Consider the following 26,950-nt stretch of genomic DNA (forward strand, 5'->3'; position numbering starts at 1 on the left):
CATGGCTGCCAACCCTTCCTAGTTGAAGTGTTGGCAGCCAATCAGATATCAGCAAGGGGACTGTCAGATCCTTGTATCCCTATGTATACAAATCTGGTTTTCCTTTAATATCTCAGTAACTACTGAACGGATTTGCACCAACTAACAACAAGCATTGGCATAGCCAATAGGTCTCGCTTTTGGGACCTTAGAAGTGTTTAGCCATGCAACAGTTGCATAACTATATACTTATAAGGTCCCAAAAGCGAGACCTATTGGCTATGCCAAGCGGCCGTGCAGCCGCGAAATTGATCGCGATCAAACATCAAAGCGGCCGTGCGGCCGCAAAAGTGAAAGTAATCGCGGTAAAAGCGGCACCCGCGCACATGCACTGTAGCTCTAGGCTGGCCTGGTAGCACTTTTTGGAGCCCTCTCAATAAGTCTTGCCAGACCAGTGCATGTGCTGGGTCAGGCGAGACCTAAAAAAGGTCGCTTTCTGAACAAAACAATAGCTTTCTGCAATTTTGGTTTCATTCCGCCCAGCGGTTCGGGCTGTAGTCGTGTCTAAATTCTTTGGGGGAATTAACATGGAAAACATTTTTTTTTTTTTTTTTTTTTTACATCCCCCACACCCCTTTTTCTTGCCCTCGCTTGACGGATCACCCCAAAACTTTCTGTGCACAACTAGAATCACCAGCACACCTTTTTTGGAAATTTCATGAAGATTCATTAAACGGCGCGAAATATATAGGCAGCGCTTTTCCTATGGAAACATGGTCCTAACTTTAACTACCTACTGGCAACTGCCAGTAGGTAGTGTGTGTATGTGTATTTACACATACACAAGGAACTCTTCAGGAAGAGGTATTATTGGAAATGGAGTCTGGTCTTGTCAACTGAGCTTCTCTCAGCATTGTGTGACTCCCTGGGTAATTTCTTTATTGATTAAATGAATAACATTGGCTTGTCATTCTCTTTCAGTACTGGTTTTGAATATTATCTTGCCCTTCCTTACCAAGTTTGACCCCCTGATTCGTCAAAACAGTTCTCTGTTGCATGCAACTCTGCTCGGAAAGTATGCCCAGCACAGATTTGCATGTAAGGATTGATAGGCATGCTTTTGCTAATGCAGGGCTGGGTAGTTGATCCCTTTCCACAGTTTGTTACGCTCCACCTGGAAGCATGCTATAGAGTCGGTGCTGGTAGAGGTGTTTGTATAAACTACCCTGGATATTGGATGACCGCTGCAGTGCGACTCCTCTCTGCCTTTCTCGACACCATCTCCAACCACATCCTTTTGACCCTATTGCATGAGATCAGAATGTAGGATTATGCTTTGAAGTGGCTTGCCTCATATTTACAGGACAGAACTCGAGCAGTTAAATTTTTCTTCATCTCCTCCAACTAAATATGTAAAACAAGGTGTTCCTTAGGGCTCCTCAAGAATCCAAACTCTTTATAATATTTGTCACCCATGAGGTATGCAACAACACCAAACTGATAATGTGTATCAATCATCCACCAAGGTCAATTCAAGGAGGAAGTTAAAAATTGCCTCTCCAGCGTAGCCTTTTGGATGAACAGTACAAGACTTCAAATTAAACTCGGATAAGATGGACGTTCTTGTCTTGAGCAGTCTTAAAGAATTTTGTTCAGACAGTTGGTAGCCCACCAATTTGAGCTCCCCTCCTGAACTGAATTCTCAAATTATTGTACTTGACATGTGATTGGATAGGTCCCTTACGCTAGATTTGCAGGTTTGTTACCTCTTCATGTTTTCTTTTTCTAAAAATGCTACTGAAAGATTGCCCTTTATTGCCACTTGACTGCTGTAAATTAGTTTTCCTGGACAAAGTCATGTCAAGACTTGATGAGTGCAAAGATTTATACCTTTGCTTCCGAAGTAAAATGTCTAGGCTACAGTTGAATCAGAACTAGGTGATGTGTACCATGTTTGGATTGAATAGAAGGGCTTGAATTTCTCCTTAAAAATCCCAACTCCATTGCAGCCTATTATAAAGAGAGTTGAGTTTAAAACTCTGTCTCGCTCACTGGCTGTTTGGAAATCTTGAAGTCATATTTCCCAACTACAAACCCAATAGAATGTTAAGTTTGGCTTTCACGACCAGGTTCTTCATAAGCAAGAAAGAGTGGGGGGGGGGGGGGGGAGTCACTCTTTCAGGGTACTAGCAGCCAAATACTGCAACGGATTCCCTCCTTATCTTAGACAAAACTTCCCACCTGTGCTTTAGGAAGTCTCTTAAAAACCAGTTATTCCAATAAGTGCTTTGTATTTAGTAGCCATACTGTTATACTCTGTTCCAGCAGAAGGACATCCTCCTGGTAAGCAGCTGTTTTGATTAATTAGCTTACTGATACAGTGAATTACTGTATACTATTAAGTGAGCATTGCTGGTTGCATGGTTGAGAACCTGGGATCTCTAAAGGCAAAAAAGAGCGGAGGGAATTGGCACAAGGCCACTATCAAGTGACCTCTTGAGGCCTCAATTATGTCCTCTCGTCCTCTGGGGCTAGATTGCAAAGTGGAGTGAAAAGAAATGAGGGTCATGCTTGCAGTGAGATTCAATATGGACGTGGTGAGTAATTTACTAGATGCGAATCACGGATATTCTGTAAGTTGAGTTGGTGAGGTTTGTGGTCTGCTTTTCTTTCAGAATATGGTGGGGGCTGGTGAAGTGGATGAAGATCTGGAAGGCGAAACAAAAGAAGAATGTGAAAAATATGGGAAAGTCGCAAAATGTGTAATTTTTGAGGTCAGGATAATTTGTTCTTTTTTCATTGATTTAATCACACAGCAAGACTACTGAGCTCTATACAACTCCATCATTAGCACATACATTAGACAATTGGTATTGATTTAATGTATCATTAAGTGGATCTAAAGTTAGAAAATCAAAGCGGGTAAAGTGATTCTACTGCTGTGATATGCACCTTACACAAGCAGGAGCAAGGACTATTTTAGACTAATTCAAACATCCAGATTGCCCCACCCGAGTTTTCTATGTCATCCTAATCACCAGAGTGAATTGGTAATGTGTTAACAAACCGAGACAAAGTGATGGAATGAATGATCTATCAATAACAGCCACTGGTGATCATTTGCGCTGCATTCCAGTCTGCTGTTTTTCACCCGTTGTACCACTACAAGTCCAATTTACCAGGCCAAATCCCCTCCAGAAGGGAACATAATCAACCCCACACTGGTTTCAGCCTACATTGGCCATGTCAGTAAAGCAAAGCTTGAGACGTATGGCACAGCGAGTACAGCAGGGCTTACGTCTGGGCATATGTTGTGCACTTGCAGCATCTACTGCATTAAAGTTATGGAAGGGATAATTGAACTATTCTCAGCCACTGGAGATTGCTCCGGCCACATTCCAGTCCATTTTCACCCACTGTAGCCAGAGACCAGTCATATGCAAATAGTCCTTGATCCTACTTTACTAGAAACTATCCAACCTGAACTGCAAGGTCATGACATTGGGTAACACATTAGATGTCTGATATTGGTGTGGCACCTCCTTTTATCATCGCATCGTGCTGTACCAGCCAGTCTAGTTTAGTTTATTCTGAGATTCTGTTATGTCTCTGTCTCCCCAGAATTTTATTGCTACATGTGTGTCACATGGTATAAGCATTTTTGAGTGTTGAGGTTTTCGACTTTTCTTGAAATGGGCCGAAGTTAGCTTTGTTTTGCTAGAGGCTAAAGATCTCATGTCTTGTCACCTTGTTACTGAAAATCATGGATTTTTCAGATATTCGCATGATGATTCTAAATATAGTGGTTGTAATTTAAACTTGTTTTAAAATCAGTAGTGATTCTTAGAATCAGACATGTATTTGGCCCAGCTGGACATACATCAGATACCATTGTAATACTTTATCATCTTTGTACCATCAGGCATGCAGTGCGTTTATTTTCCCTTCTGTTTATTAGAAAGTGGAATCTCAACAGTCTTTCTTTAATTTTATTGGAATTTTTTTTCAGATCCCTGGTGCCCCTGATGAAGATGCTGTAAGGATATTTTTAGAATTTGAGAGGGTTGAATCTGCGATCAAAGGTGAAGTATACCTTTACTTGTTTTTTCATCAAAGTAATGTCTGCAGCTGTTCCTAAAATAAGGTCACGTGATACTGCTCAAAAATTCTGATCCTTTGAGTGGAGCATCCACAGCGAGGTGCATTGATCATTTGTTTCACCTTAACTGTCAGTCTCTCTTTTTCTCTGCCACATTGAAGTCTCAGGACTGTGGTTATTGTTATCACTAGTTTTTAAGTATTTTGTTATACAGGCTGTATAAGTATCCCCTTTCTTGTTGCGCACCTATAAGACTACTAACTATGCAGCAAACAACTGTCTCCAGCATCAGTGTCGGCTGATCTGATCTTTTTTTCCTTGTTATACCATCTTCGTACAGTAACTTCACCTTGAAGCTTATATTTTTCTAGCACATGTAGAAAGGGGTAGCTATATGCACTTGGACATCGATTGTGAGTTTGGGAAGTAATATTTGGCTGTGAATACCTGTACTAACCACCTATAAAGCATCTGATGAATCAGGAAAAATCCAATGCCCAAGATCCCCTTGAGACCTCCAGAGTGTTTTGCAAAGTTGTATAGTGTTCTGACCTCCGTTGAGGGACTCATGACCTGTCATCTCACGAAGTGTTGGAAATAAGAGCAAATCTATTTAAACTGTATTTAAAGCTTGCTGACACTTTGGAGTGGCTTGAATGTACTGGTACGAGGTCACCCCGACAGTGTTGTCCACCTTTACATTGTTTTCTCTTGGACATGTTGGCTGTGCTGTACAATCCCTGTTGGCTATACTTTAAATGCTTAGTCTCATGTAGAAATATCAGTATTTTCTCTGTCACAGCATCCTTGCTGATCTTTTTGAACACTGAATATCTCAGCCTCTGCACAGATTGCCAGAACACATTTTACAAGAGAAATCTATTTTGGAAAACGTTTAGAAACTGACCTTGCATAGGCCTATTTAAGCTAGAAGGCATTATCTTCACTTGTAATCGTTATGTATTACCATACTTGGACAATACACACCTTGAACTCGTTTTTTAAATGAGACAGTAGGGGACAATGCATAAATCGGCATGATGTCCGCCAAGCTAAATGAAGATTTAAATACTGCACTGTACTGCGCACCACCACGGACTAGAGGAAACGTCACTGGAGGTCTTGATGTTGCATGACAAGGCCATCATCTAATTATTGTATTGGGTGCTCTGAGAGAGGGTAGAGACTGTCCATTGTATGAACCGCCCTGATTGCAAATGTGTTGTTTTCGTAACATGCCTTTTTAGGTCTCGGGACCATCCGGTCTGCCGAAGGCAGAACCGGAAGTCGAGAGATTTAATGACTTGGAGAAGAGGGGCTTGAACCCGCCCCTCTTCTCCCCTGTTCTCCATTGGCTGGCCTCTTGAATGCTGGCCAGCCATTGGAGAAGAGGTCAGTCATTCCGATTAGGCCCCGTCCTTTTCGGATCGGGGGCGTGTTTTTTGCAAGAAGTCTCATTCTGGCTGGAGGAGAGAAAAGACAAACACGCCCCCGAATCCGAAAAGGACACTGCGTTTCTCCGAGGCATTTCTTCTTGACCTCGGAGAAAGGCAGTGGTGTGCCTTTTGCTCTGCCTTGTTTCAAAATGGACTTACATCTTAGAGTCTGGCGACACCGCTTCACTGAGCCACCTGGAGGCACTTCTGTCCTGCCAGAAACTGAACATTAAAGCAGCAAACAGCACAGAGGAGCAGCTCCGTGGTAGGGACCCGCTGGAGTCACAGCACTCGGCCAGTGGCCTTCTTATCATTTACCCCCTTATCCCTTTACCCCCACACCCTCAGCCCCTCCAGATTTGCTTTCACTCACCCTCCCAAGTATTTCCCCGCCTCCACCCCCCCCCCCCCACACACACATGCCTTATGGCCGCGCCCCGCCCTCCCCTCGCGCTCACCCACCTGCCGCGCGCTGAGCTCTTTCTCCAGCTCCAGGGGTCGGTTCCTCCAGACCAGGTGATGCAGCGGGAACCTGCTGCTGTCCGGAGTCTTCCCGGAGCCCAGCATCATCCCTGGAACATGCCGGGCCCGCCTCCTCCAGCCCCGGAGACAACCATCCGGCTGACGGGGAGGGCGGGGGAGTGGGGGGGGCGCTGCGGGGAGGAGGAGACTGGAGACCGGCGACAGAGACTGCAGGGTACGGGAGGGGAGAATGAAGGCAGAGAGGAGAGAGGGCGGAGAGCTGGGAGTGAGTGGTACGCTGCACGTTGGAGAGGAATGGGTAGATCTGAGAGACACTGCTGGGTACGGGAGGGCAGAGGGAGGGGGGAAGACTGATGGAGGCGAGCTGGAAGTGAGAGTGCAGGGAGGTGGAAGGTTACAGGGCAGAGTTGCGCGAAGAACGAGAACCGCCAAGAGGGAGACTGCCGGAGGAAGGAGCTATGGACTAGGAGGTAGGGTGAGAGTGAAAGGGAGTAGGGGAGGTGGAAGTCTGCAGGGGCTGAGAGGGAAACTAAGGTGGAAGGAAGAGGCGACCTCACAGGGGACGGGTGGGTGCAGGCTGCACGAAGGACGGGGTTGACCTGAGAGGAAGATGGAGAGAGGTGACAGACTAGAGCAGGGGGGCTGCAGGAAGGAGAGACCGGGAGGAGAGCTGGGAAGAGACCACAGTGGGGAACGGAGGGAGGTGGCAAGGTCCAGGGGAGGCACGGGCTGCTGTTTGTGTGCAAGGATAGTTTCAGAACAGGGGCGTAGCTTCCAACAGAGCAGCAGGCGTAGTGGCACAAAGCCCCAGGTATGTTAGCGGCCCACCTCACCCCAGTTACTAGCTGCGTTTTTACTACCAAAACAGGGCGTGGAGTCCAATCTGATTGCTTGCATTAGGGACCAAGGCACCCGTGCTACGTCACGGATGTAGACTTCACGAGGAAGTGAGAGACAGTGGAGAGAGTGGAGAGAGACTGTATAACAGGGGGAGGGGTGTACTGCAGGGGTACATTATTCTACTGAGTGTGGGTGGCATTTTACCGTTCGCGAGAAAGTGTCACTCATAATCGCTGAATGTCACTCATAATTACAATGAAATGAAAAGGTCACACATAAGCAATTTGAAACCTTGGCAGCTATGGTACAAGTGAACACTGGGTGGAGAGATGCCAGAATAGAGGGCCAACCCAAGGGGAGGAGACCTCTGAGGGGGACTTCAAAGGGCAGCGGCACAAGGGAGGGGTGTGGGGAGCCGCGTGAGAATAGAGGGGGAGCCCTCAGGTAAAGAAAGAAGAAAGGCAGGAGAGGAGTAAACTGGAGACAGCAGGGTAAAGAACAAGACAGGAAGGGGGCTGCAGATGAAGGAGGGGGCGAGAAGGAGGAGTGCATAACAGAATGAAGATGAGAGCCTGTAGGGGAGAAGATCAGAGAGGGAGAGGAGCGGGCGCTGGGGCTATGGTACCTCAAGTGAGTTGAGACTGGCATGGAGGAGGAGTGTTGGAGGTAACAGGAGGAGCAGGGGGACTTCCGGGACGGCGCAGGTGAAGGTATACTCCAGTGTAGGGTGACCACCTGGCAAGAAGGCAAATCTGGACAGTTTATGAGGAGGGGAAGGGGTGAGACGAGGGGTCTTCCTCCTTGTTTGCAAGTACATAAACGAGCATTTACAATGCAACGGTCTCGGCATTGTTAAAGTTAGAGCTATTGGCATTGCTCATGACAATGCCGTTTCTTTAACCCCTTCAGCGCGGCGCGGATTTCCGCGCCACGCTGAAGATTCCGTGCGCGGGCGGGGCCATGACGGAACGGTTCCGTCATAAGCACAGCCCAACCGACGTGCATGACGGAACCGTTCCGTCAAGCGCGTCGAAGGGGTTAAATGTTTTAGAAACATAAACAAAAATAATGTCATGAGCAATGCCAATAGCTCTAACTTTACCAATGCCGAGACCCTTGCATTGTAAATGCTTGTTCTTAATAAAGATTTGAAAAAAAATACTGCACTGTAATCAGTGAAATCAAACCATTCATATTCTATGGAATTAAAGTATATGGAAAAACAGCTATGTGAAATCATCCTTGCATCACCTTGCAGCATTTATTCACTCTTGTATGTGCATACAGTGCAAATATTACTGCTGTGATGATCTTAATCTGTCTATGAAGGATTGTGAATAGAAAATTTGCCAGCTCTTAATATATAATCCAGCAAGATTTAATTCACTAAATGCATCTCCAGGGCTTTTCATCAAAGTTCTAAAGAAGCAGAAAGCTTTTCTTGTCTCTTATAATATTGTGTCCTGCCAAAAGGGTTTAGGAGCAAGTAGGTTTTCTTCTTATCCCAAAGCAGTCCCCCAAACATATTGCTCAGTACCAACACTCTTTTCCACCATTTAATGAATGTAGACTAGAAATAAAAGCAAGTTCCATCATTAGTGAGTTTCATACAACTAATGCTGTCATTTTTAAATAAACAAATTGAGTCAAGTATTTTATTGTATTAGAGTATTTGTATGGAACTTACTACCTCTACGTGGGACCACTGAAGTACTTACCTACATGAGCAGTAAGCTACACCATATAGTGTGTGAGACTGGAAGTGTGTTGTCTTTGTTTTGTGATCCTATGCGGGAAGTGTTTCCATGTCATTTGTGATGACCACCGAGGCGTGGTTACCACGGGATGCAGGCGGTAAATGATGAGCTGTGAGAGGCAGGCTTGCAGTTTTTTTTCCAGTACTCTGGAAGCATTTAGCAGCTCTGCAGATACTTCTTATGATTACAGTTTTCTTAGCTACACTGGGTTGTCCAGCCATAAATTTGCATAAAGTTGTGGTGCTGATCTGGCATGGTTGGAGGGAGAGGGATGGGGATAGATCTCCTGGGATGTGCATTGTTACCCACATCCTATTTCTGAGTGGCTTTGCGAGATGTAAAAAGCGGTCATACTGTATAGGTATTTGGGACCTGCAGTAGTGGACTAGATCAAGGGTGCATCTGTATTTCTGGGTTCTGTCACCGGGATGTGGGCTGGTGTAACTATCTTGGAAATAGATATTTTTCAACTGTTTTCTGAAGTGTATATGATCCTGAATGCTTCGAATACTAGCTGGTAGGAAGTTTTATAGCTTGGCGGGTTGTACTGAGAAAGCAATACCTCCGATGGATTTCTTATGGCATAAGTGGTGCAAACCTGAAGCACAGTGCCCTATTTTGTTTGTATTGCTTGAATTTGACTTGTAGGTATAGTGGTTCTTTTTCTTGAAAGGCTGTCTGGACAATGCAGCACATCTTGGACATTGCCCTTCTAGCTATAGGTAGGCTGTGGAGCAATGTCAAGACTGGAGTTATGCGTTCTCTTGGGTAGGGAAGGAATCGTCTTGCGGTAGATTTTTGGATAAGTTTTATTTTGCGTATGATGAATGTGAGTGTGCCAAGGTATTGGCTGTTGGCATAATCAGGCTAACAGATTGCAAGTTTGAGGTTTGTGTTGGTATCCAATGTATGGGAACATGTGACTTATTGTTTTCATTGTGAAGAAGGCACTCTGTATGACTTCAACATACAGTATCAGGGATTGGTCAGAATGCATTATTACCGCTAAGTTTCTGACTTCTCTTGATATTGTTGGAGGGACAGTAAGTTCTTTAGGCCATATGGCGTTAGGCTGGCATTTTTTGCATTGTCCGCAGTTCATAATCTGTCTTTGTAGTATTGCACTTTAGATGGTTATTCATCTTCTTTGTATTTATGGCACAAAGGTAGTCATCAAGTTTGGAGTTGTAGATGTCTTCTGGGCCATGATTTTTAAAATGATTTGGGTGCCATCTGCATAGTTGCAACTTGTGAGGTTAAATGATTTAATCAAGTTTGGTAAGGGGGTTACGTGGATGTTGAATAATAGAGTGGATATGATGGACCCCTGAGGAATGCCACAGTGTTGTGTGTGAGGAGCCGCTGTGAAAGATGGTAGGTTAACTACACTTCTCTCTTGGGGGATCTCTATTATTAGTCCTAAGCATTTAAATAGTTCAGCCCACGTGCGGGAATCCCGGAGCACTTCTTCATAGAATATCTTAAGTGTAGATGTTCGCCTTTCTTTAAGAAGGCCTGCAGAAACGCTTCAGAAAGAACATAGCGGCTAGAGCGGTTGACCTCGAACCTGCGGATCCGGGTTCGAGTCTCGGCAACGACGCTCAACATCCTGTGATTCTGGGCAAATCACTTAATTTCTCGTGCCTAATAAAAAAAAAAATGAATATGTCCTCATGTAACAAAACTGGTGTTCATGTAAAGCGCTCTGATACCCGCTGTCTTGGGTCTAGTTTGCGCTATATTAAACTCTTTAAAAAAAAAAAAAAAACAACATAATATGCAGCCTAGAAAACAAGCTACATTGGTGAAATTAGAAGGTATAATTGTAAGGAAAATTAGAAGGTATAATTGTAAGGAAAATGTCTTATAAAAAAACTCAAATCTTTCACAAACCCTTTTCTGTAAAGTGAGAGATAAAGGATAGTAAGACAGTGTAGGCCAGTTGTCTCAAACTAGTCTATCGAGAACTGACAGTAGCTCGCAGAAACCTTCAAAGTAGCTCCCAGCCTTGAGTTCATTTTTAACTAAGAATTGTAATAAATAAGTGTTGCGTTCTCCTTTTAAAGTTAGGGGAAGGCTATGTTTATTTTACATTATTGTCAGGCTGCAGATAGCAGAGCCTGATAATGAGCAGTGCTCCATGCAGATTTATGACCAATGAGGGTCACAGAAGCTCAGACCTGAAGCACATAAGTCTCTTAAATAAAAGACCTTTTCAGCTCAACATTGTAGCATGAGAACAAAATGATATTTCAGAAAGCTTTTAAATGAGAGAAAATTCAAAAGAAGCGTTAACTTAATGATTAAGTTACCTCTTCATTTGAATTTTCTACCTTTTCAAAGTGTCACAGTTCCAAACAGCAGGCATCTTGCTCCCGGTGGCTGGGAGACACAGAGACATTTTTATAACAGAAAAATACAGTAATTTTCTTTTAAATGGGAGAAATGCAAAGTGAAGAAAATGTTTTCTATGAAGCATTGTCTTAATGTTTTTCTCTACTTTAAATGAAGCCAATTGAATCCTAATGTTTTATGAAGCATGTTTCTTCATTTTAAATTCCTCACATTTAAACAAATGACTGTATTTTCCTGTTACAAATTGCACCATGTCTACAGACTACTGGGAGTAATATGCCTGCTGTTTGTAAAGACACTTTGACATCTCCCTCTGAGGGACGTGGAAGGTCCAAAAAGAGGATGCCAACCAGAAAACGACATGTTTTCCAGTCAACTTCAAGACCTGGTAGAGCACTGACTTGTTCTCCGTCAAGAAAAAAAGACGCAGATAGATGCCAAGGCAAGGTAGACCTTCTGCACTGTTGACACGCTCTGTAAGATCGATGTTGAGGAGTATATCGACATTGATCCATCGATGCCAAGGAGCAGTGAGACGTCGGAGGAGAAGGTCTTCGTCGACAGCGGTCGACGTTGAAATCCATCTCGATGTTGAGGACTTGAGAGAAAAGGTGAAAAAGGATGCATATCTGTCACCTGACTCAGAATACTCGGGGGGCCTACTCCTCCTGTTCCCCGATAGTACTACCGGATTCTCCACCACTAACTTCATCTCCTCCAACACCTCCAGCACCTACTGCTCCAGTGCCAATGCCTCTGTCTGTGGAATAGCCAAGGCCTAGATTGAGCTCCAGAACATGCCATCGGTCACGCCATCACAGGCGTCTTTCAAGTCATTCATCCTTCTATATCAACTGGACTATATTCACCAACACTGTCCGATTCTCCACCACCTCGCAGTTCTCCAGTGGATGACCTCACTGCATTTCTGGAGGTTCTGGTGAGAGGTGTGGCAAAACTTAATATTCAGATGTCGGTCCCCACACTTACCACATCTGATATATTTGAGACTCTACACCAGCGGTCAGTTTCAAGACCTCTACTTTCATTGGTGCCCGGTCTTTTGGAGCCAGCAGTGGAACTCTATCTGACCCCTGCCTCAACCAAATTTGCCCCAACGAGGCTACAGAAAAAATAAATGCCTCCTGAGCAAGATCCTCTTTTCCTCTGATTGAATCCACCCCCCTGACTCAAAAGTCATTCTGGCGGCCAAAAGCATCATGCTGCCACCCTTTCGTCTGTTTATTTTTAGAGTTTTATATAGCGCAAACTAGACCCGAGACATCGGGTATCAGAGCGCTTTACATGAGCACCAGTTTCGTTACAGATGAACACATTCACTGTTCCTCCCGATACGGAGAGCCAAAAACTGGACTCTGGGTCGCAAGGTCTGTACCATGGCCAAAACCACCATGAAAGCGCCCAGTGCCACTGCCCTCCTGGGTAGATATGATAGAGCTCTCTGGGACTCTAGCAAGCAGTTTGCGGACGATCTTCCCAGAGACAGACGGTAAGACTTCTGGAGATCCTTAATGAAGGCCTCATTGTGTCCAACCAAGTCATCAGTGCTGCAGCGGACTCCTCCCTGTCAGCAGTGCATAAATATTGTCATGGCATTGCCTTAAGGTGGCATTCTTGGCTCCGCCTCACGTCTCTTAAGTCAGAGTCCCAGAAAAGAATTTTAAATCTTCCATTTTCGGGGTCTACCCTCTTCGGCAGCCGCACAGACGATGAGAGAGATGGCTCACATAAAGTCTGAAATGGAGACCAGAAAGACCAAAGTAGCAAAGCCATTCCTTCAGACCATACCAACACCGGTTTTACCCTCATTGGTACCAGGGTCTACAGCTGCCATAACAGCAGCAGCGACGGCAGTCTAAAGGGTGATCCTCGCAGCAGCCCCGCCCAAGGGGGTAAACCTACAACAGTCACCAAGAGCTGAATCTTCCCTTCCCCTCTACTCTTACCCACTCCGGTAGGGGGCAGCATTTCACACTTCCTGGAAGAGTGGCAAAATATCCCAACAGACGCCTGGGTTCTTAATATTATTCAGATTGGTTTTTGTCTCAGATTCACTAGTCCTCCCCCAACCATCATCTGCACATGTTTCGAGAAGAAGTCAACATCTTGCTACAGAAGCACTTTTTCCGTTTCTTCCTTCAAAGTGGTCACATTACTTTGTCGTATAAGCACTTGATGTCTTCCTTGAAAAACCCTTCACTGAATCCCTAGTGAACTAGACATTTTATACCTATATCTCTGCGCCCAAATCTAGCTAAACACCTGGAAATATCAGTCTGCTACAATTGCAGTAACGGGTTGGAAGCCATTCACAGGGACCACTTTGGTGAAGTTAGACAGTTAGCTGTCGGGTCTAGCAGTCTCAGGGTCCTCGCAGAATATTTCACCGGGATAGTGGTTCCAGCAAAGGAGTCATCCTGAATCTGAGGATACAGGATGCTCAGAAAATGCTAAGGATTCTGAAGATGCTGGAGCTGAGCTGTGGGAGAAATGTGGGACTCCGAACTTCAGGGGTCAGCTCTGGCCTCGGGACTCCATCTCCCATGATGTCTCAGTGAAGTTCAGTGCAGGTCCAATTGCCTCTGGTCGACTGGGCTTTGGTTACTGCAGTTGTCCGCAGTTAAGTCTCTTTCTTGCTGGGGGACCAGGATCCACTTCGACAATGGCCATGGGTCCCACGGACTTGAGGTACTCCTTGGGCACTTCAGAATCCAGCGGTGGGCAGGTGATGTGGACAGCTGTGCTTTCACAAGTGCAAGATTCCTTCATCTTTTGTGGCCCTTTAGCTGCAACAATGAATCATCCAACTTACTCCTGAAGTCACTCCTTCTGTTCCGGCACACATGGATGACTTTTGTCAGGCATCGCAGGCTCAGTCCTCTTTGAGAGGTCCTCTGGTTCAGCAGGTGCAATCCAGTCTTTGGTGCAGCTTGCCTTTGCTGGGTCCAGGTAGTAGCAGGACAGACATTCTTAGTTCTTCTTTCCAGTCCAGTAGTGATTGAAGGACAGTGGATTTGGCGTGCCACTTTTATGCCTTCTTCTCATTTGTGGGAAGGGAGGACTTGCTAGCCAATATGGCAATAGTTCCCACAGGAATACTCTGCCTTCTTACCGTCACTTCCTAGCTGTGTGGCTTCAGACAATCCCGGTATACCCCTCTCTACCCTAAACCAAGATGTCGCGAGGCTCCTTCCCCTGTGAGTAGCTACAGGCACACACCTGCGGTGTAACCAGCATAATGAGCCACTCACCCTGGAAAATCGCTTCTGCAACAGGTTTCCCCCTCTTGAGGAGATGCTAGCATGTCTGTCTATACAACGGAGTGATCACCATTCACTTTCCTGGAGCAGTAGCCTCTTTGAAGCTGGGCCTTCAGTGGCCACCACCTGGTAGTCATTCTGCTGCAGCAGTTCTTTTTTTCCCTGTTTCTGGAAGGGCTTCACTTTTTCTAGCAGGAGGCAACCTATTGTCTCGGGTGACAACTGCTGCAGACAGGAAAGGCTACCAAAGGTTTGTGAAGCAAAGTGGTGGCTTTCTAAAGTCACCTTTCTGTTAAGTTACCTGAAATCCGATCTCAGCAATGAGTCTGGTTTAATTGAATGATTAATTTGATACATTGGATTACTAGCTTTGGTGGTCCCAGTTGGAGGTTAGTAGTTTGTGTGTAGCTAGTGAAACACCATGTTAGCCGATGGGACTACCGGCCTTGCTAAAGTGAGAAGCACAATTTAGTGCTGTCACTGTCGGGCATGTTAAATACAAAGGACACAGGCCCTTCTTTTTAATATTAATCACTCTGCCTGGCAGCATACCCAGGCCTTCCCGAGGGGTGGCTTACTAATATTAAAAAAGAGGGTTTTGACCTAGCTAAAGGACTTACTTAGGCATGTTGACTTGGCAGATTTAAATCTGCCCAGCAAGGCTGCAGTGGCAGGCCTAGAGTCACGCTTTCACCTTGTCACTGTAGTTGTGGCACAATTAAGTGCTGCAGTCCACTAGGTACATTCAACTTACTAGCCCTGGGCACCTCTTGTACCATATACTAGGGATTTCTAAGTAAGTTAAATAAGCCAATTGGGTATTAGCCAATTTTAGTTTGGGGGTCAGAGCACCTGCACTGGTGCTTGGACAGCAAAGCCTAGTTGAAAAACCAGCAGCATCAGTCCAAAGACATTGGGGGAATGGGAGGCTGATCATACAAAAAGAGGTTCATTCCTACATAATCATAGCATGAAATAAAGAAACACAATGTAAAAGTGCTGTTCTTGTCATACGGATAACAGGTGAGGTGAAAAGAAATACTTTTTACGAAAAATAGAAAGTAAAGCAAGTTGGTTAACCAAATTCCTCTCTAAAATGACCCATTGGGTTCCATTGACTAACTATCATATAACTGTACTGCACGCATAGCAGCCAAAAAATGATACTTGGGGAAGTGTGGCAATCACAACCCCCAATAAAGTTAGCTTTTTTGTTTTTATAATTCTAAATAAAGTTTGAGAGATGTTTATCAGCCACTGAAAAGAAAAAATCTGTAAATTCTACAAGTAACCTAGATGTCAAGTTTATTATTACCATTTTTTACTGCTTCTATTCTATCACACCAGGGGAGATATAAACATGACATTTTTAATGTAATGTTTTTTATGATACTATCACAAGTTGTTTACTTTGTCCATAATTGATTAATAGTTGAGATGATTGTAAACTGGATTGGAATGGCGCTCACTAAATGCAGTAAGTATTTCGTAGCTCAATTTCTTACAGTAGGTGCCCAGGGAGGAGGTAATCATCCAACACCTCACCATTCAGATCAACAGATCCGTGCAAACTTTAAATCAAGCCCTGGCACACATTTATATTCATTATAACATGTCAATAACCTAAGTTTCCAGGCGAATACATAAAGACAAATGAGTGATTTAATGATTTTTCTTGTTGTGACTCCAGCCAACACGTGTTTCGTCGTTCGAGACAAGACACCTGCGACTTCCTCAGGGCTGGAAAACATACATAAAAGCAGAGTGTAAGCCCAACCATTCGGGCATCAATTATACAGTCATTGTTATGTGAATTTTAAGTGGTCCCAACTGTGCTCATCAAGTCACCTCATATATCCCTAAAGAACGTGCAAATGCATCCAGCATAGGACAGTGGAATCAATATATCCTGTGTCAAAAACATTTCCAATCATCATATTCCTGTGTCAATCAATAAGTGGTGTCTAACATACCAAGCCAAACTATATTGATGTCCACCCTAGGAACAAAAGGGGTGGACCCATGATAGGTTGGGGGATGGATAGTAGTCATGCAATTCATAACCACCATGTAAGTGACATCCCATATGCATATTGTATGAGGGTCAGCTAGCTGGGAGAACCCAGGCCTACCTTAAATCAATGAAAAAGGTCTTATTTGCCTGAAAGTAAAATAGAAATGTATATAATGTGTGTACTATTGAGATTACATCCATGTAGATACCAACCATGAGGTAAAAAACATACCTTCTGACTGGTTATAATTCCGTCCCAGCCTGAGTTTGGCTGGGCAAATTGCATGTATTCACAAAGACGGTTATTCAAGCAAATATCTGCAAGAACAAAGCAAAATCCTATTTACAGTTGTGGAGCAGGTCGCTCCTAAATGCAAATATTGGCACCAGGCATAGAGTGCATGCTTAATTTGAAAGTTTAGTGGAAAGGGTTTCCAATCCTTGCACTAACAAACGTCTCAATTAGATTGACTATTTATACAAGTCGCCAAAATTAAATAATCATAGGATAAAAGGGGGAGATCCCAGTGTAGAAGTAATAGCCATGAGAACATATTATATGGTTCCCAAGTATACTGACTTAGTGCACGGGTGGCCAACAGAATTACAGAGAAATCATGTGCTAGGTGCCATGAAAGGGTTTCCAATCATTGCACTAACAAACGTCTCCATTAGATTGACTATTTATACTAGTCACCAAAATTAAATAATCATAGGATAAAAGGAGGAGATCCCAGTGTATAAGAAACAGCCATGCGAACATATTATACGGTTCCCAAGTATACCGACTTAGTGCACAGGTGGCCAACGGAATTACAGAGAAATCATGTGCTTGGTGACAGGCATACCGACAATGCACGATGTGGAGTAAACATCGTGCTAAGTGAGGGGCTGCGTATTCAGTCAGCCCACGACGCGCTAAAATATCAAAAGAATATACAGAGATTCAAGTAACCTATTAAAAAATATCTACGTCCAAAGTCAGATTCAACATCCACAGGCAATTAAATACATATATTGCGCATCGTCAGAGTCTAAGTTCAATCCTCTGGCACCTCAGTATGGCCGCAATGTTCTATAGATACCCGGAAGTGCCTCCTTTATTATGAGCGAGAACGAATGACTAGTGCGTGAAGGATAACAGCGGCGGTAACGAGATCGGCCGCCATCTTGAGAATCCTATTAGATAATGTGAACCATGTGGTTAATATCTGTCATACGTATCCATCATTAGAGTAAGTCCATATGTATCACAGTCTCCCGGCGAAAACTTTCTTAATGTGTTTGCTGATTTTATTATTTCCATTCCGAACATATCTATTCATTCTATTAATAGAATAACCCTGACATAAAATTGATACGGACTGATGGTGTCGGAAGTAAGGATTCCGGCCGCCATCTTAGATCAGTCACCCAGTCTCGATCGTTGGAGACGTTTGTTAGTGCAATGATTGGAAACCCTTTCCACTAAACTTTCAAATTAAGCATGCACTCTATGCCTGGTGCCAATATTTGCATTTAAGAGCGACCTGCTCCACAATTGTAAATAGGATTTTGCTTTGTTCTTGCAGATATTTGCTTGAATAACCTTCTTCGTGAATACATGCAATTTGCCCAGCCAAACTCAGGCTGGGACGAAATTATAACCAGTCAGAAGGTATGTTTTTTACCTCATGGTTGGTATCTACATGGATGTAATCTCAGTAGTACACACATTATATACATTTCTATTTTACTTTCAGGCACATAAGACCTTTTTCATTGAATTAAGGTAGGCCTGGGTTCTCCCAGCTAGCTAACCCTCATACAATATGCATATGGGATGTCACTTGCATGGTGGTTATGAATTGCATGACTACTTCTATCCATCCCCCAACCTATCATGGGTCCACCCCTTTTGTTCCTAGGGTGGACATCAATATTGTTTGGCTTGGTATGTTAGTCACCACTTATTGATTGACACAGGAATATGATGATTGGAAATATTCTCAACACAGGATATATTGATTCCACTGTCCTATGCTGGATGCATTTGCACGTTCTTTAGGGATATATGAGGTGACTTGATGAGCACAGTTGGGACCACATAAAATTCTCATAACAATGACTGTATCATTGATGCCCGAATGGTTGGGCTTACACTCTGCTTTTATGTATGTTTTCCAGCCCTGAGGAAGTCGCGGGTGTCTTGTCCTGAACGACGAAACACGTGTTGGCTGCAGTCACAACAAGAAAAATCATTAAATCACTCATTTGTCTTTATGTATTCGCCTGAAAACGTATGTTATTGACATGTTATAATGAATATAACTGTGTGCCAGGGCTTGATTTAAAGTTTGTCCACAATGTTTTAAAGAAAAAATCCCTGTATATTTCGAGTTTTTCTACCCTGAAACACCCAAATTTGATATCATGTCAGGTGTCCAATATACATTCAGTGGAATAAACTCAGTCTTGGAGACATTTAATGTATAACCAAATACAGTTGAGTGTCCATAATTTGTAAAATGTGCGCTAAGTTAGTTTACACTTTTTATTTATAGGGTAATATAACCTCCAGTGTTATCCACAAGTATAGCGATAACATGGTTTTAAATAAAGTAAAATCTTTCGAGATCTTAAATTAAACTGTTGCCAATCTATCTAATATCGAATTGCATGTTATATTAAAATCTCATCCCTCAATAAGGGATATGTTGCCAGGGTTCATTATATACTTAGTAATGTTTTTCACAAAAATAGGATCATCAATAGTTGGCATATTTACATTAATTAGATGAATAACAAATGTATCAATTTTATCTTGAACATGTAAGAATCTACCATTAGCATCACTGTTTTTTGCTTAAAAATGTGAGCGTTTAATTCCTTGGCAAAAAAAAATAACCACGCCATTCATATGTCCTGAAACACTTGACAAAATAATGTTTCCAATCCAGCCTTTGTTCAGACCAGGATATAAAATTTGTGAATTTCCTCCTTCCAAATCTTTGAGGATCAGATAATCTATATTTGTAGCCAGCTCTTTTGAGATGATTTCTAAGAAGAGAGAATTATTTGTGTTTCCTTATATTTTGTAAACAATTGAGATGGTTGTTTTGCTGCACTGTGAAGATCTGCCTCAGTTTAACTGCATTACATTTGCATTTCAAAGGTAGGCGATGAGCTTTGTCATTTTCAAACTGGTCTATTCATTTTAGATTTAAAAAGCTGGGTAGGAGGTTTTCTACATACCTCTTACATATTTGGCATCCTATATTATCTGGTAGATTGAAGATGCAGAGATTATACAGTCTGTTTCTATTCTCAAGATCTATTAGCATTTAGCACGTAGTTGTAACCATTTTTACAAGAGATGAGAATTGATTCAACTGCTTCTTGTTATCATTTATTTTAATTTTATGGTCAGACACTTTTAGATAGGATAGCTAATTCTTTGTCAGTGCATTTAATGTCATTACTTAGAGTCTGTGTTAATATGCACCTCTGGAATCTATTCTAATATTTTATTTAATGAGTGTTCTTGAGACTTAGCAGGAGATAATGTTTGATTCCTTTTAACAGACTAGAAACCTTTAGATTCTGATGTAGAGATGTCTGATGTACAATCAATAAGTCAAATACGATAATTCCCAAAAATACCATAGTCATTGAAAAATGAGGAAAGAACTTTTGGATAACGCTCAACACATTATCTAAAGTCAACACTTTATTATTAATTTACAACGAGCATTGACTAATTTAATTCTTGCTTTATAAAAGTGAAAAGAATGCTAGTACAGCAGCTAAAACTAGCTGTTAGTGCCCAAGGGTTGAGGCAGCGGTTAGGTCTTCTAGGAGGCCATATAAACTCGCATTCCGAGAGGAAGAAGACTATTGCTTAAGGGCATAGATTGAATTCCTATGGGCCCTAGGGCATATACCATCAAACCACCTTATCTCCTTTGTACACTTGAGCCTGCTGTTAATAGTTAAGATGTTAAGTATATGCTTTGTTAGCTTATCAAAGGCATCTAGGACCGCTTTACCCTGTGATCCCATATCCAAATAGAGCTGCATCTCATCTGCACACACTGCATACAGGCTATCTAAAAAAGCCTCTGGTATCACCTTTGACCATTTTAGCCTGCATGCTTGATATTTTAAGCTAATGACGAAATTTGAGAAACTCCTATCCTCCCCTCTATGTACTTCAGTGCAATAAAACCAATTCAAGCTTAAAAGGATTATGATCGCTATGACTAGACCAAGAAACAGTCAACTTATGAACTGTAGGGGCTAAGGGTGCAGAAATCATTATAAAATCAATAATACTAGAGGAACCCCTGCCTGTATAAGTTGGGACTGGGGCATCCGTTCCCAGCTGTTTGAGACAAAGCAAGTTATTACTGGCAAGGAGCTCTTCTAAAAGATGACCTGATTCTGTATGTTCAAAGTTGGCAGCTAGAGGTAGAGCATCCACATAACCCCTTAGAGAAGAACAGCCCAGATAACAAAGATGTGTGTTAAAATCACCTAAAATTATGAGCTCATAATAGGAATGTTGACTCTCACCATATTGTACGAGAAACCCCTACAGTGCTACTAGGTGCTCAGTGATAAAAAGTCTACATTAAGAATTATATACATTAACTACCAGCAGAAGAGGACAATTCGAAAACATCAGCCTACTGCTAAAAAATGAACTGATTGACACTCCACAATTCTGGTGGTTAACGTGAGCTTAAGTGAAACCAATAAAAGACCTCCCTTAGATATGCCCATTATGGATGGAGTAGCGCATTTAAAAAAAGAAATAAAACCATCCAGATAAAAAGCCTCACTGGTGTCCCTTGTTTCCTGCAGAGCAATTATATCACAACACACAAGCAACCTCTTCCATGATACATCCTCCCCTTTGGACCCAAGTCCAGCTATGTTCCAGGACAAAATCTTCATACAGAAAGATTCTAAAGTGACGGGAGTTGGATTAGGTAGGGGGGGTGCGAATATTACCTATCTGGGACACAGACCTTGGGCCCTGCAGCTCAGCCCTACCAGTGTTTGTTGGTAATTAACGTAATTTCTCCTCCAGTGGACCCACATTGTTAGTTGCAAGCACCAAATTGTTTTACCCTGCTTGGAATCCAGAAATATATAAAATCGAGAAAGGAGTATGAATAAATACACACATTTTTTTTAAAATTATTTTTCAGCCAGTTATTAATAATAACAAAAGGATCACTAAGCAAAGAGCGGTAAAGTTTTACAAGCCTTTTTTGAAGAATAAAAACATGGAAGAGGGACCATGTTAATAGGCTGCAATTGCAAGGGGCTGGAAACCTAACACAGTTTGTTTAAGGAATTACTCACCACCAGTATCCCATTGTAACCTGGAAGCCAGTTCACTTTTATGGGAACACCACAACCCTGGGTATAACTCAGTTGGAAGTCGTTACTCTTCTCTGGGGAGGAGGGGTTGCATATCACTATAATGAAGATTTCCCTCGAAGGTTCTTCATTATTAAACGAGAGCACTGAATACAGTAGCAAGCGCATCCCTTTTTAGAGCAGAAGAAGGAAGTAAGGAGAAAGTTTACCTAGAAAGATTCCTCAAAGACGCCGGACCCACTAGGGCAATCTGATTCCAGAGATTGTCTTGAGAACATGAGTTCAGACTTCTAAACGGTGGCTTTACATATCTCTGAAACGTGAGTATTCCTTCCTAAAGCCATCAAAGTCCCTTTACTTCTTCCAGAGTGGGCTTTGGGACTTTGACAGAGTTTTGTTTGCCAACTGATAAAGAAGAGCACAGCACACAAAATGATCTGACTTAACATAGGCTGCTTCGCTGTGGCTAAAAATGTTCAAGCTGGACTAATTTCCAAATGGTTGCTCTAACTGCCTAATGTCTCTTATCTGGTTAGGACTAAATTGGAGAACTTTTACCATAAATAGTGTGAAGGGATCTTTCTGCTGGAGAAGACTCATTTTGAAAGAATGTTGGTAATGAAATGATCTGTTCAACATAGTAATCTCACTTCTCCATAGGTTAAAAAAAAAAAAACTGAATAAGTTCTCATTCCTTGTTCTTAGGAAAAACACTGTCAAGCTCATGAGGAGAGAGATTATTTGCAACCCGCTGAGGCAATATCTACAAGAATACTGGTCATATGCTGTAAAGAAGCTTATTGTATTGTTACGAGAGGTGGTCACATTTGCCTGGTGACAATAATGTTAAGCTTACATGGGGGAGAGGGCCTCTGATTAGTGGAAGACTTTCTCCATAAATCCTTAACCACTTGCATTTTGATAAAAGATTTGTGTGGGATATTTTCTATAAACCATAATAGCTTCGTGGTGTTGTATTGATTTGTATAGGGTATCTAGGAGCTTGGGAAGCTGTGTAGGATTGTAGTCCCCAAGGTGCTTATACGAAGAGCTAGATCTTCAAGTTCCTGCGAAACTCGAGGAGGGAGGCTGTGATGAGTTCAGGAAGGTCGTTCCATGTCTTGGGAGTGATGTAGGAGAATGACCGTGAACCCCAGTTCTGCTTTTGCGGAGGCGGCAAATCTGTGCGAGTGAGGCAGCGTGTAGGTGTCTGGTGGGTTGGTGAAAGTGTATGCGGCTGTTCAGATATTCTGGTCCTGTGTTGTGTAGGGCTTTGTATATGTGCATGAGAAGTTTGAATTGGCTGCGCTTGTGAATGGGGAGCCAGTGTAGCTTCCTGAGGTGTGATGTGGATGCGGCATGGGAGGTCGAGTAGGAGTCTTGCAGCTGTGTTCTAGATGGTCTGGAGTCTGTGTATGAGTTGCTTGGAGATTCCGACATAGAGAGTGGTGCTGTAGTCCAGTGTGCTGGTGAGGAGTGCTTGCGGGACAGTCCGTCTGGTGTTCTGAGGCAACCATTTTGAAGATTTTTCGCAGCATGCGTATGATGTGGATTTCTTGCGTGGTCTGTTGATGTTGGTCCTAGCTCCGACTGCCACTAGATGAAGTTCAGTGGGGAGGTCTTGTTGCCGAAGACCAGTTCTTCCGTCTTGTCGAGTTGAGCTGCATGCAGTTAGTTCACATCCAGTCTGCTACCAGGGTCATACAGTTGGTGAAATTGGTTCTGGCAGTGGTTGTTTTCCTGTTGGGTGTCATCAGCATAGGAGATGACCGTGATATCTTGTGATCAAATGATGTTGGCGAGTAGTAGCATGTATTATTTGAAAAGGGTGCGGCTGAAGGACGATCCCTGTGGGACTCCGCAAATCAATTTCTTGGTCTCTATTGTGAAGGGTAGCATTCTGACCCTTTGGGTTCTACCCGAGAGGCAGGAACAGATCCATTTGAGAGCATATCCTTGTGTGCCAGTCTCTGATGAAGGTGTTATGGGAGACAGTGTTGAAGACTGCAGAGAGGTTGAGCAGGGTGAGGGCTGCTGTTTCTCCTTGGTCCAGGATGACTAGATTGTCATTGGTGTCCACTAAGAGTGCTGTTTTATTGCTGGGGTTTTTTCTGAATCCTGATTGTGTTGTCTAGAAGATGGTGATGTTCGATGTTAGTTGCTTGTTGATGGCCTTCTCAATCACTTTGGCTGGATAGGGAAGCAGGAAGATGGATCAGAAGTTGCTCAGTTGATTCAGGTCGGATGTGGGCTTCTTGAGGAGAGCATTGATTACTGCAAATTTTCATTCATCGGGGAAAGTGGCAGATGTGATTGAGGTGTTGATGTGCCTCAGGGTGGTGCTGATTGGTGATGTTCACAGGTTGTAGATGTGTTGGGGGTCATAGGTCCGTTGGGGCTCCTGAGTGGAGGGTCCTCATGATTGCCGCTGTCTCGTTTCTGGTGAGGGTTGTCCATTCGGTCAGGTGGCTTTCTTGGTTGGTGGGTAGGTTAGCAAGGAGTTCTCTGGGGTTGGGTTGGTATGTGAAATTGCTGTAGATGTTTGCGATGTTGCTCAAGCATTCGAGGACTGCTGTGGAGCAGGGGTCTTTTCGGTCCTCCAAGTGAAAGTTGAGGTCACTGACGAGACTGTAGGCTCTGGAGTCGATGGTGAATGGAGCGATGAAGTTGGCAATAAGGTCGTTGAAGGTGGCTTGTAGTTCATGTGGTCAGTAGGCAAGGGTTCCATTCAGGGTGACGTTTTCAGAGATTTGCAGCTTAAAGTGCATGCGTTGCATGAATAGTTGTGGCGTTCTCGGTGGATGGTGTACATTTGGATTCCCTGGTGCATCTTAATAAAAAATTCAACTCTGATCTTGCCATATGAATAAGTTAAGGAAGTATTGCTTATTCTTGGAATCTGATCTAGTTGAAGGGACTCGATGAAACCAGATGCAGAATCTCTTACATTTAAATACAGAAAAAGTTCTGGTCAAGGTCCGCCTTGCATCTTTTATGATTTTCTTTATGGTCTTGGAGAATGTTTAAAGCCTGTTATTCCAGTCAAGGAGAATAAATGTCACTACTAATGTGGCCCGCTTCCACCGGTCCTCGGTGGATGGTGTGCATTTGATAGATTCTCTGGTGCATCTTAATCAAAAGAAATGCAACTCTGTTCTTGCCACATGAAGTTAAGGAAGCATTGCTTCTTGGAATCTAATCAGGTTGAAGGTACTCTAAGGTCTGCCTTGCTGCTTTTATGGTTGTCTTTATGGCCTTGGAGAGTGTTTAAAGCCCTATATTCTAGTCAAGGAGAAGAAATGTCACTACTAATGTGGCCCTTGCAGTGCATCCATCATTCCATTCAGGTGTGATAAAGCATTTGTAATGTGTAATTCTGGTAAGCTGCGGTACCAGAAAATGGAAATTCAAAAACCACAGAGTACTTCAAGCTGTATAATACAACCATGAATTCTACCAGTTTAAAACAAAATTGAAGAGAGCTAGGAGGCGAAATTTTGCAAGTTGAACATATAAATATGGGTCCAAAAGGCAGTGGTCTCATCTAAAGATTGCAAAATTGCTGACTAGAAATTCCTTGGGGTGCAGCAAAATATATTTATGAGCAAAACTCTGGGCCTGCCTGAAGTGCCAAAAACAACTAGAATTCAGAAAGGCACATTAAGTCAGTTAGCAAAGTAGAGAAAAACGTAAATAGCAGCTCAGAAACGCTCACCTTGAACTCCATGCATAGCTTGGAGCTCAAAAACTGACTGAACAGTGTGCTGTACAGGATTGCATTGACCTCCGATGGGCTGAGCAACGTTTGTTGAGTTCTTAATCTAAGCAGCTAAAATTAGCATTCCCTGCTCTGACAAAATCAAGCTGGGGCAACATGAGTGAGCCTGAATTTGCTGGAAGGTCCTGAAAATAAGTAAATTGGACAACATGACCTAGACCAACTAACATCAGTACAGGCATACGGGAGATGCAGAAAACCCATGCAGGACAGGGTGGAAGTAGATTGGCTTGTAACATTCAGCAAATGTGAGAGCAAAGTTCTCAGATTCCTAAGTAATTAGGTAAACTCTCCTCTTAACGTGGGCCAGTGAGAACACATCTGTGTTTTTCCCCACAGGTGGAACTTCCTGCCTACTTTACATGGTCTGTAAGCATTCTTGAGTTAATTGAAACTGTGGAAATTAGAAGTTTGTAATTTTGAGACCTATTTAACTTCGATTGAGCAACTTCTCTTACAGTGGGGAATTGTAGTAAATAAGCTAATGCTTTCTGTCTTAATATGTCAAATGTCGTTTTTAAATATTTTTAATGTTTACATTTACTACTGAGGTGGATCTGCCACTTTGATTTTGTGGCCTATGCATTGTATGAACTAATTACCATCTAATACATTAATTATTTATTCATTTGTGAAAAAGAAATTGAAAATATATTAATTTACATCGGTTTTTCTTTTATTTTCCAGCGGTGGTTGATCTGAATGGACGATATTTTGGTGGCCGAGTGGTTAAAGCTAGCTTCTACAACTTAGACAAGTTCCGTGTTTTGGATCTGGGAGACTCTTGATCCAGCTTTTTGGACTTTTTATTCCCTGCTAGACCAGTCTTGTTTTGAGTTGGAAACTCAGAGCGGTGTGGACAAGTCTGTCCTTATTGAAAAATGAACTTTTGGAATGGTTTTGTCACGTTCATTGTGATGCCCCATTTTATTTTGACTTTTATAGTATAAAGACATTTGTAACAACGTTTCTGTATGTGTGATTCGTTCTTTTTATTTTTCCTTCTCAAGTGTTTTGGCATTTGCCATGATTTCTGTTAAGTAGATAAGATTCCTTTAATGCTTGGAGAAAGTGCGCTACATAACTGCATGATTTTTATTTATTAAAATAGAATAGTTGCACTACAGACTTGCAGAGCTCCATCCATCTGCTTCATCACCTATTTCAAGTGGCAGTGCTTGGTCATTTACCCAAAATCTCGTGCCAAGACACCAAGGAAATGAACTGCCGACCCGAAGTGTTGATATGGTCTGCTTTTTATTACTTTGATCACCTCTATATATTTACCTATGTCCTTCATGATACCTACATCCTTCATGAAAGATTTCCTCATGCTGAGAAGTGGAACAAGGTTAGCAAATTTGGGGATGTCATTCTGTTTGGCTGTCAATATATTTATTTTCAGTTAGTTTGGCAGGGTAGTTTTCATGCATGCAATAACTTTAAAATTATCTCCACTAGGTTAGAATGTTATTTGGGTTTAAGTGGATTTCTGCACAAATAGGGTAATTTATTGTGTTAAAAAATCTAAAGTTGTTGCTTTCAACCAGTGAACTCG

At 42.8% G+C, this 26,950-nt stretch overlaps 2 protein-coding genes across 3 annotated transcripts in view; one reads left to right on the forward strand and one right to left on the reverse strand.

The window, feature by feature from the left end:
* The window catches only part of LOC146799842 (pregnancy-specific beta-1-glycoprotein 7-like), a 400,772-nt gene that overhangs the window by 134,313 nt on the left and 239,509 nt on the right, over positions 1 to 26,950 (reverse strand). The gene's annotated exons all lie outside the window — the stretch shown is intronic.
* Positions 582 to 26,361, forward strand: LOC146799843 (splicing factor 45-like). Its single transcript, XM_085620738.1, has 3 exons — positions 582 to 2,753; positions 3,989 to 4,061; positions 26,080 to 26,361. The coding sequence occupies exons 1-3, from the start codon at positions 2,658 to 2,660 to the stop codon at positions 26,178 to 26,180; spliced, it is 270 nt and encodes an 89-aa protein (XP_085476864.1). The 5' UTR covers positions 582 to 2,657; the 3' UTR covers positions 26,181 to 26,361.

This window comes from Triturus cristatus, chromosome 8, assembly GCF_964204655.1.
Source record: "Triturus cristatus chromosome 8, aTriCri1.1, whole genome shotgun sequence".
Classification (NCBI taxonomy): domain Eukaryota; kingdom Metazoa; phylum Chordata; class Amphibia; order Caudata; family Salamandridae; genus Triturus; species Triturus cristatus.

Coding starts and splice junctions, on each gene's coding strand:
- LOC146799843 (XM_085620738.1), top strand. CDS start 2,658: ATGGTGGGGGCTGGTGAAGTGGATGAAGATCTGGAAGGCGAAACAAAA. Junction 2,754..3,988: donor CAAAATGTGTAATTTTTGAG/GTCAGGATAATT, acceptor ATTTTTTTTCAG/ATCCCTGGTGCCCCTGATGA. Junction 4,062..26,079: donor GGTTGAATCTGCGATCAAAG/GTGAAGTATACC, acceptor TTTATTTTCCAG/CGGTGGTTGATCTGAATGGA.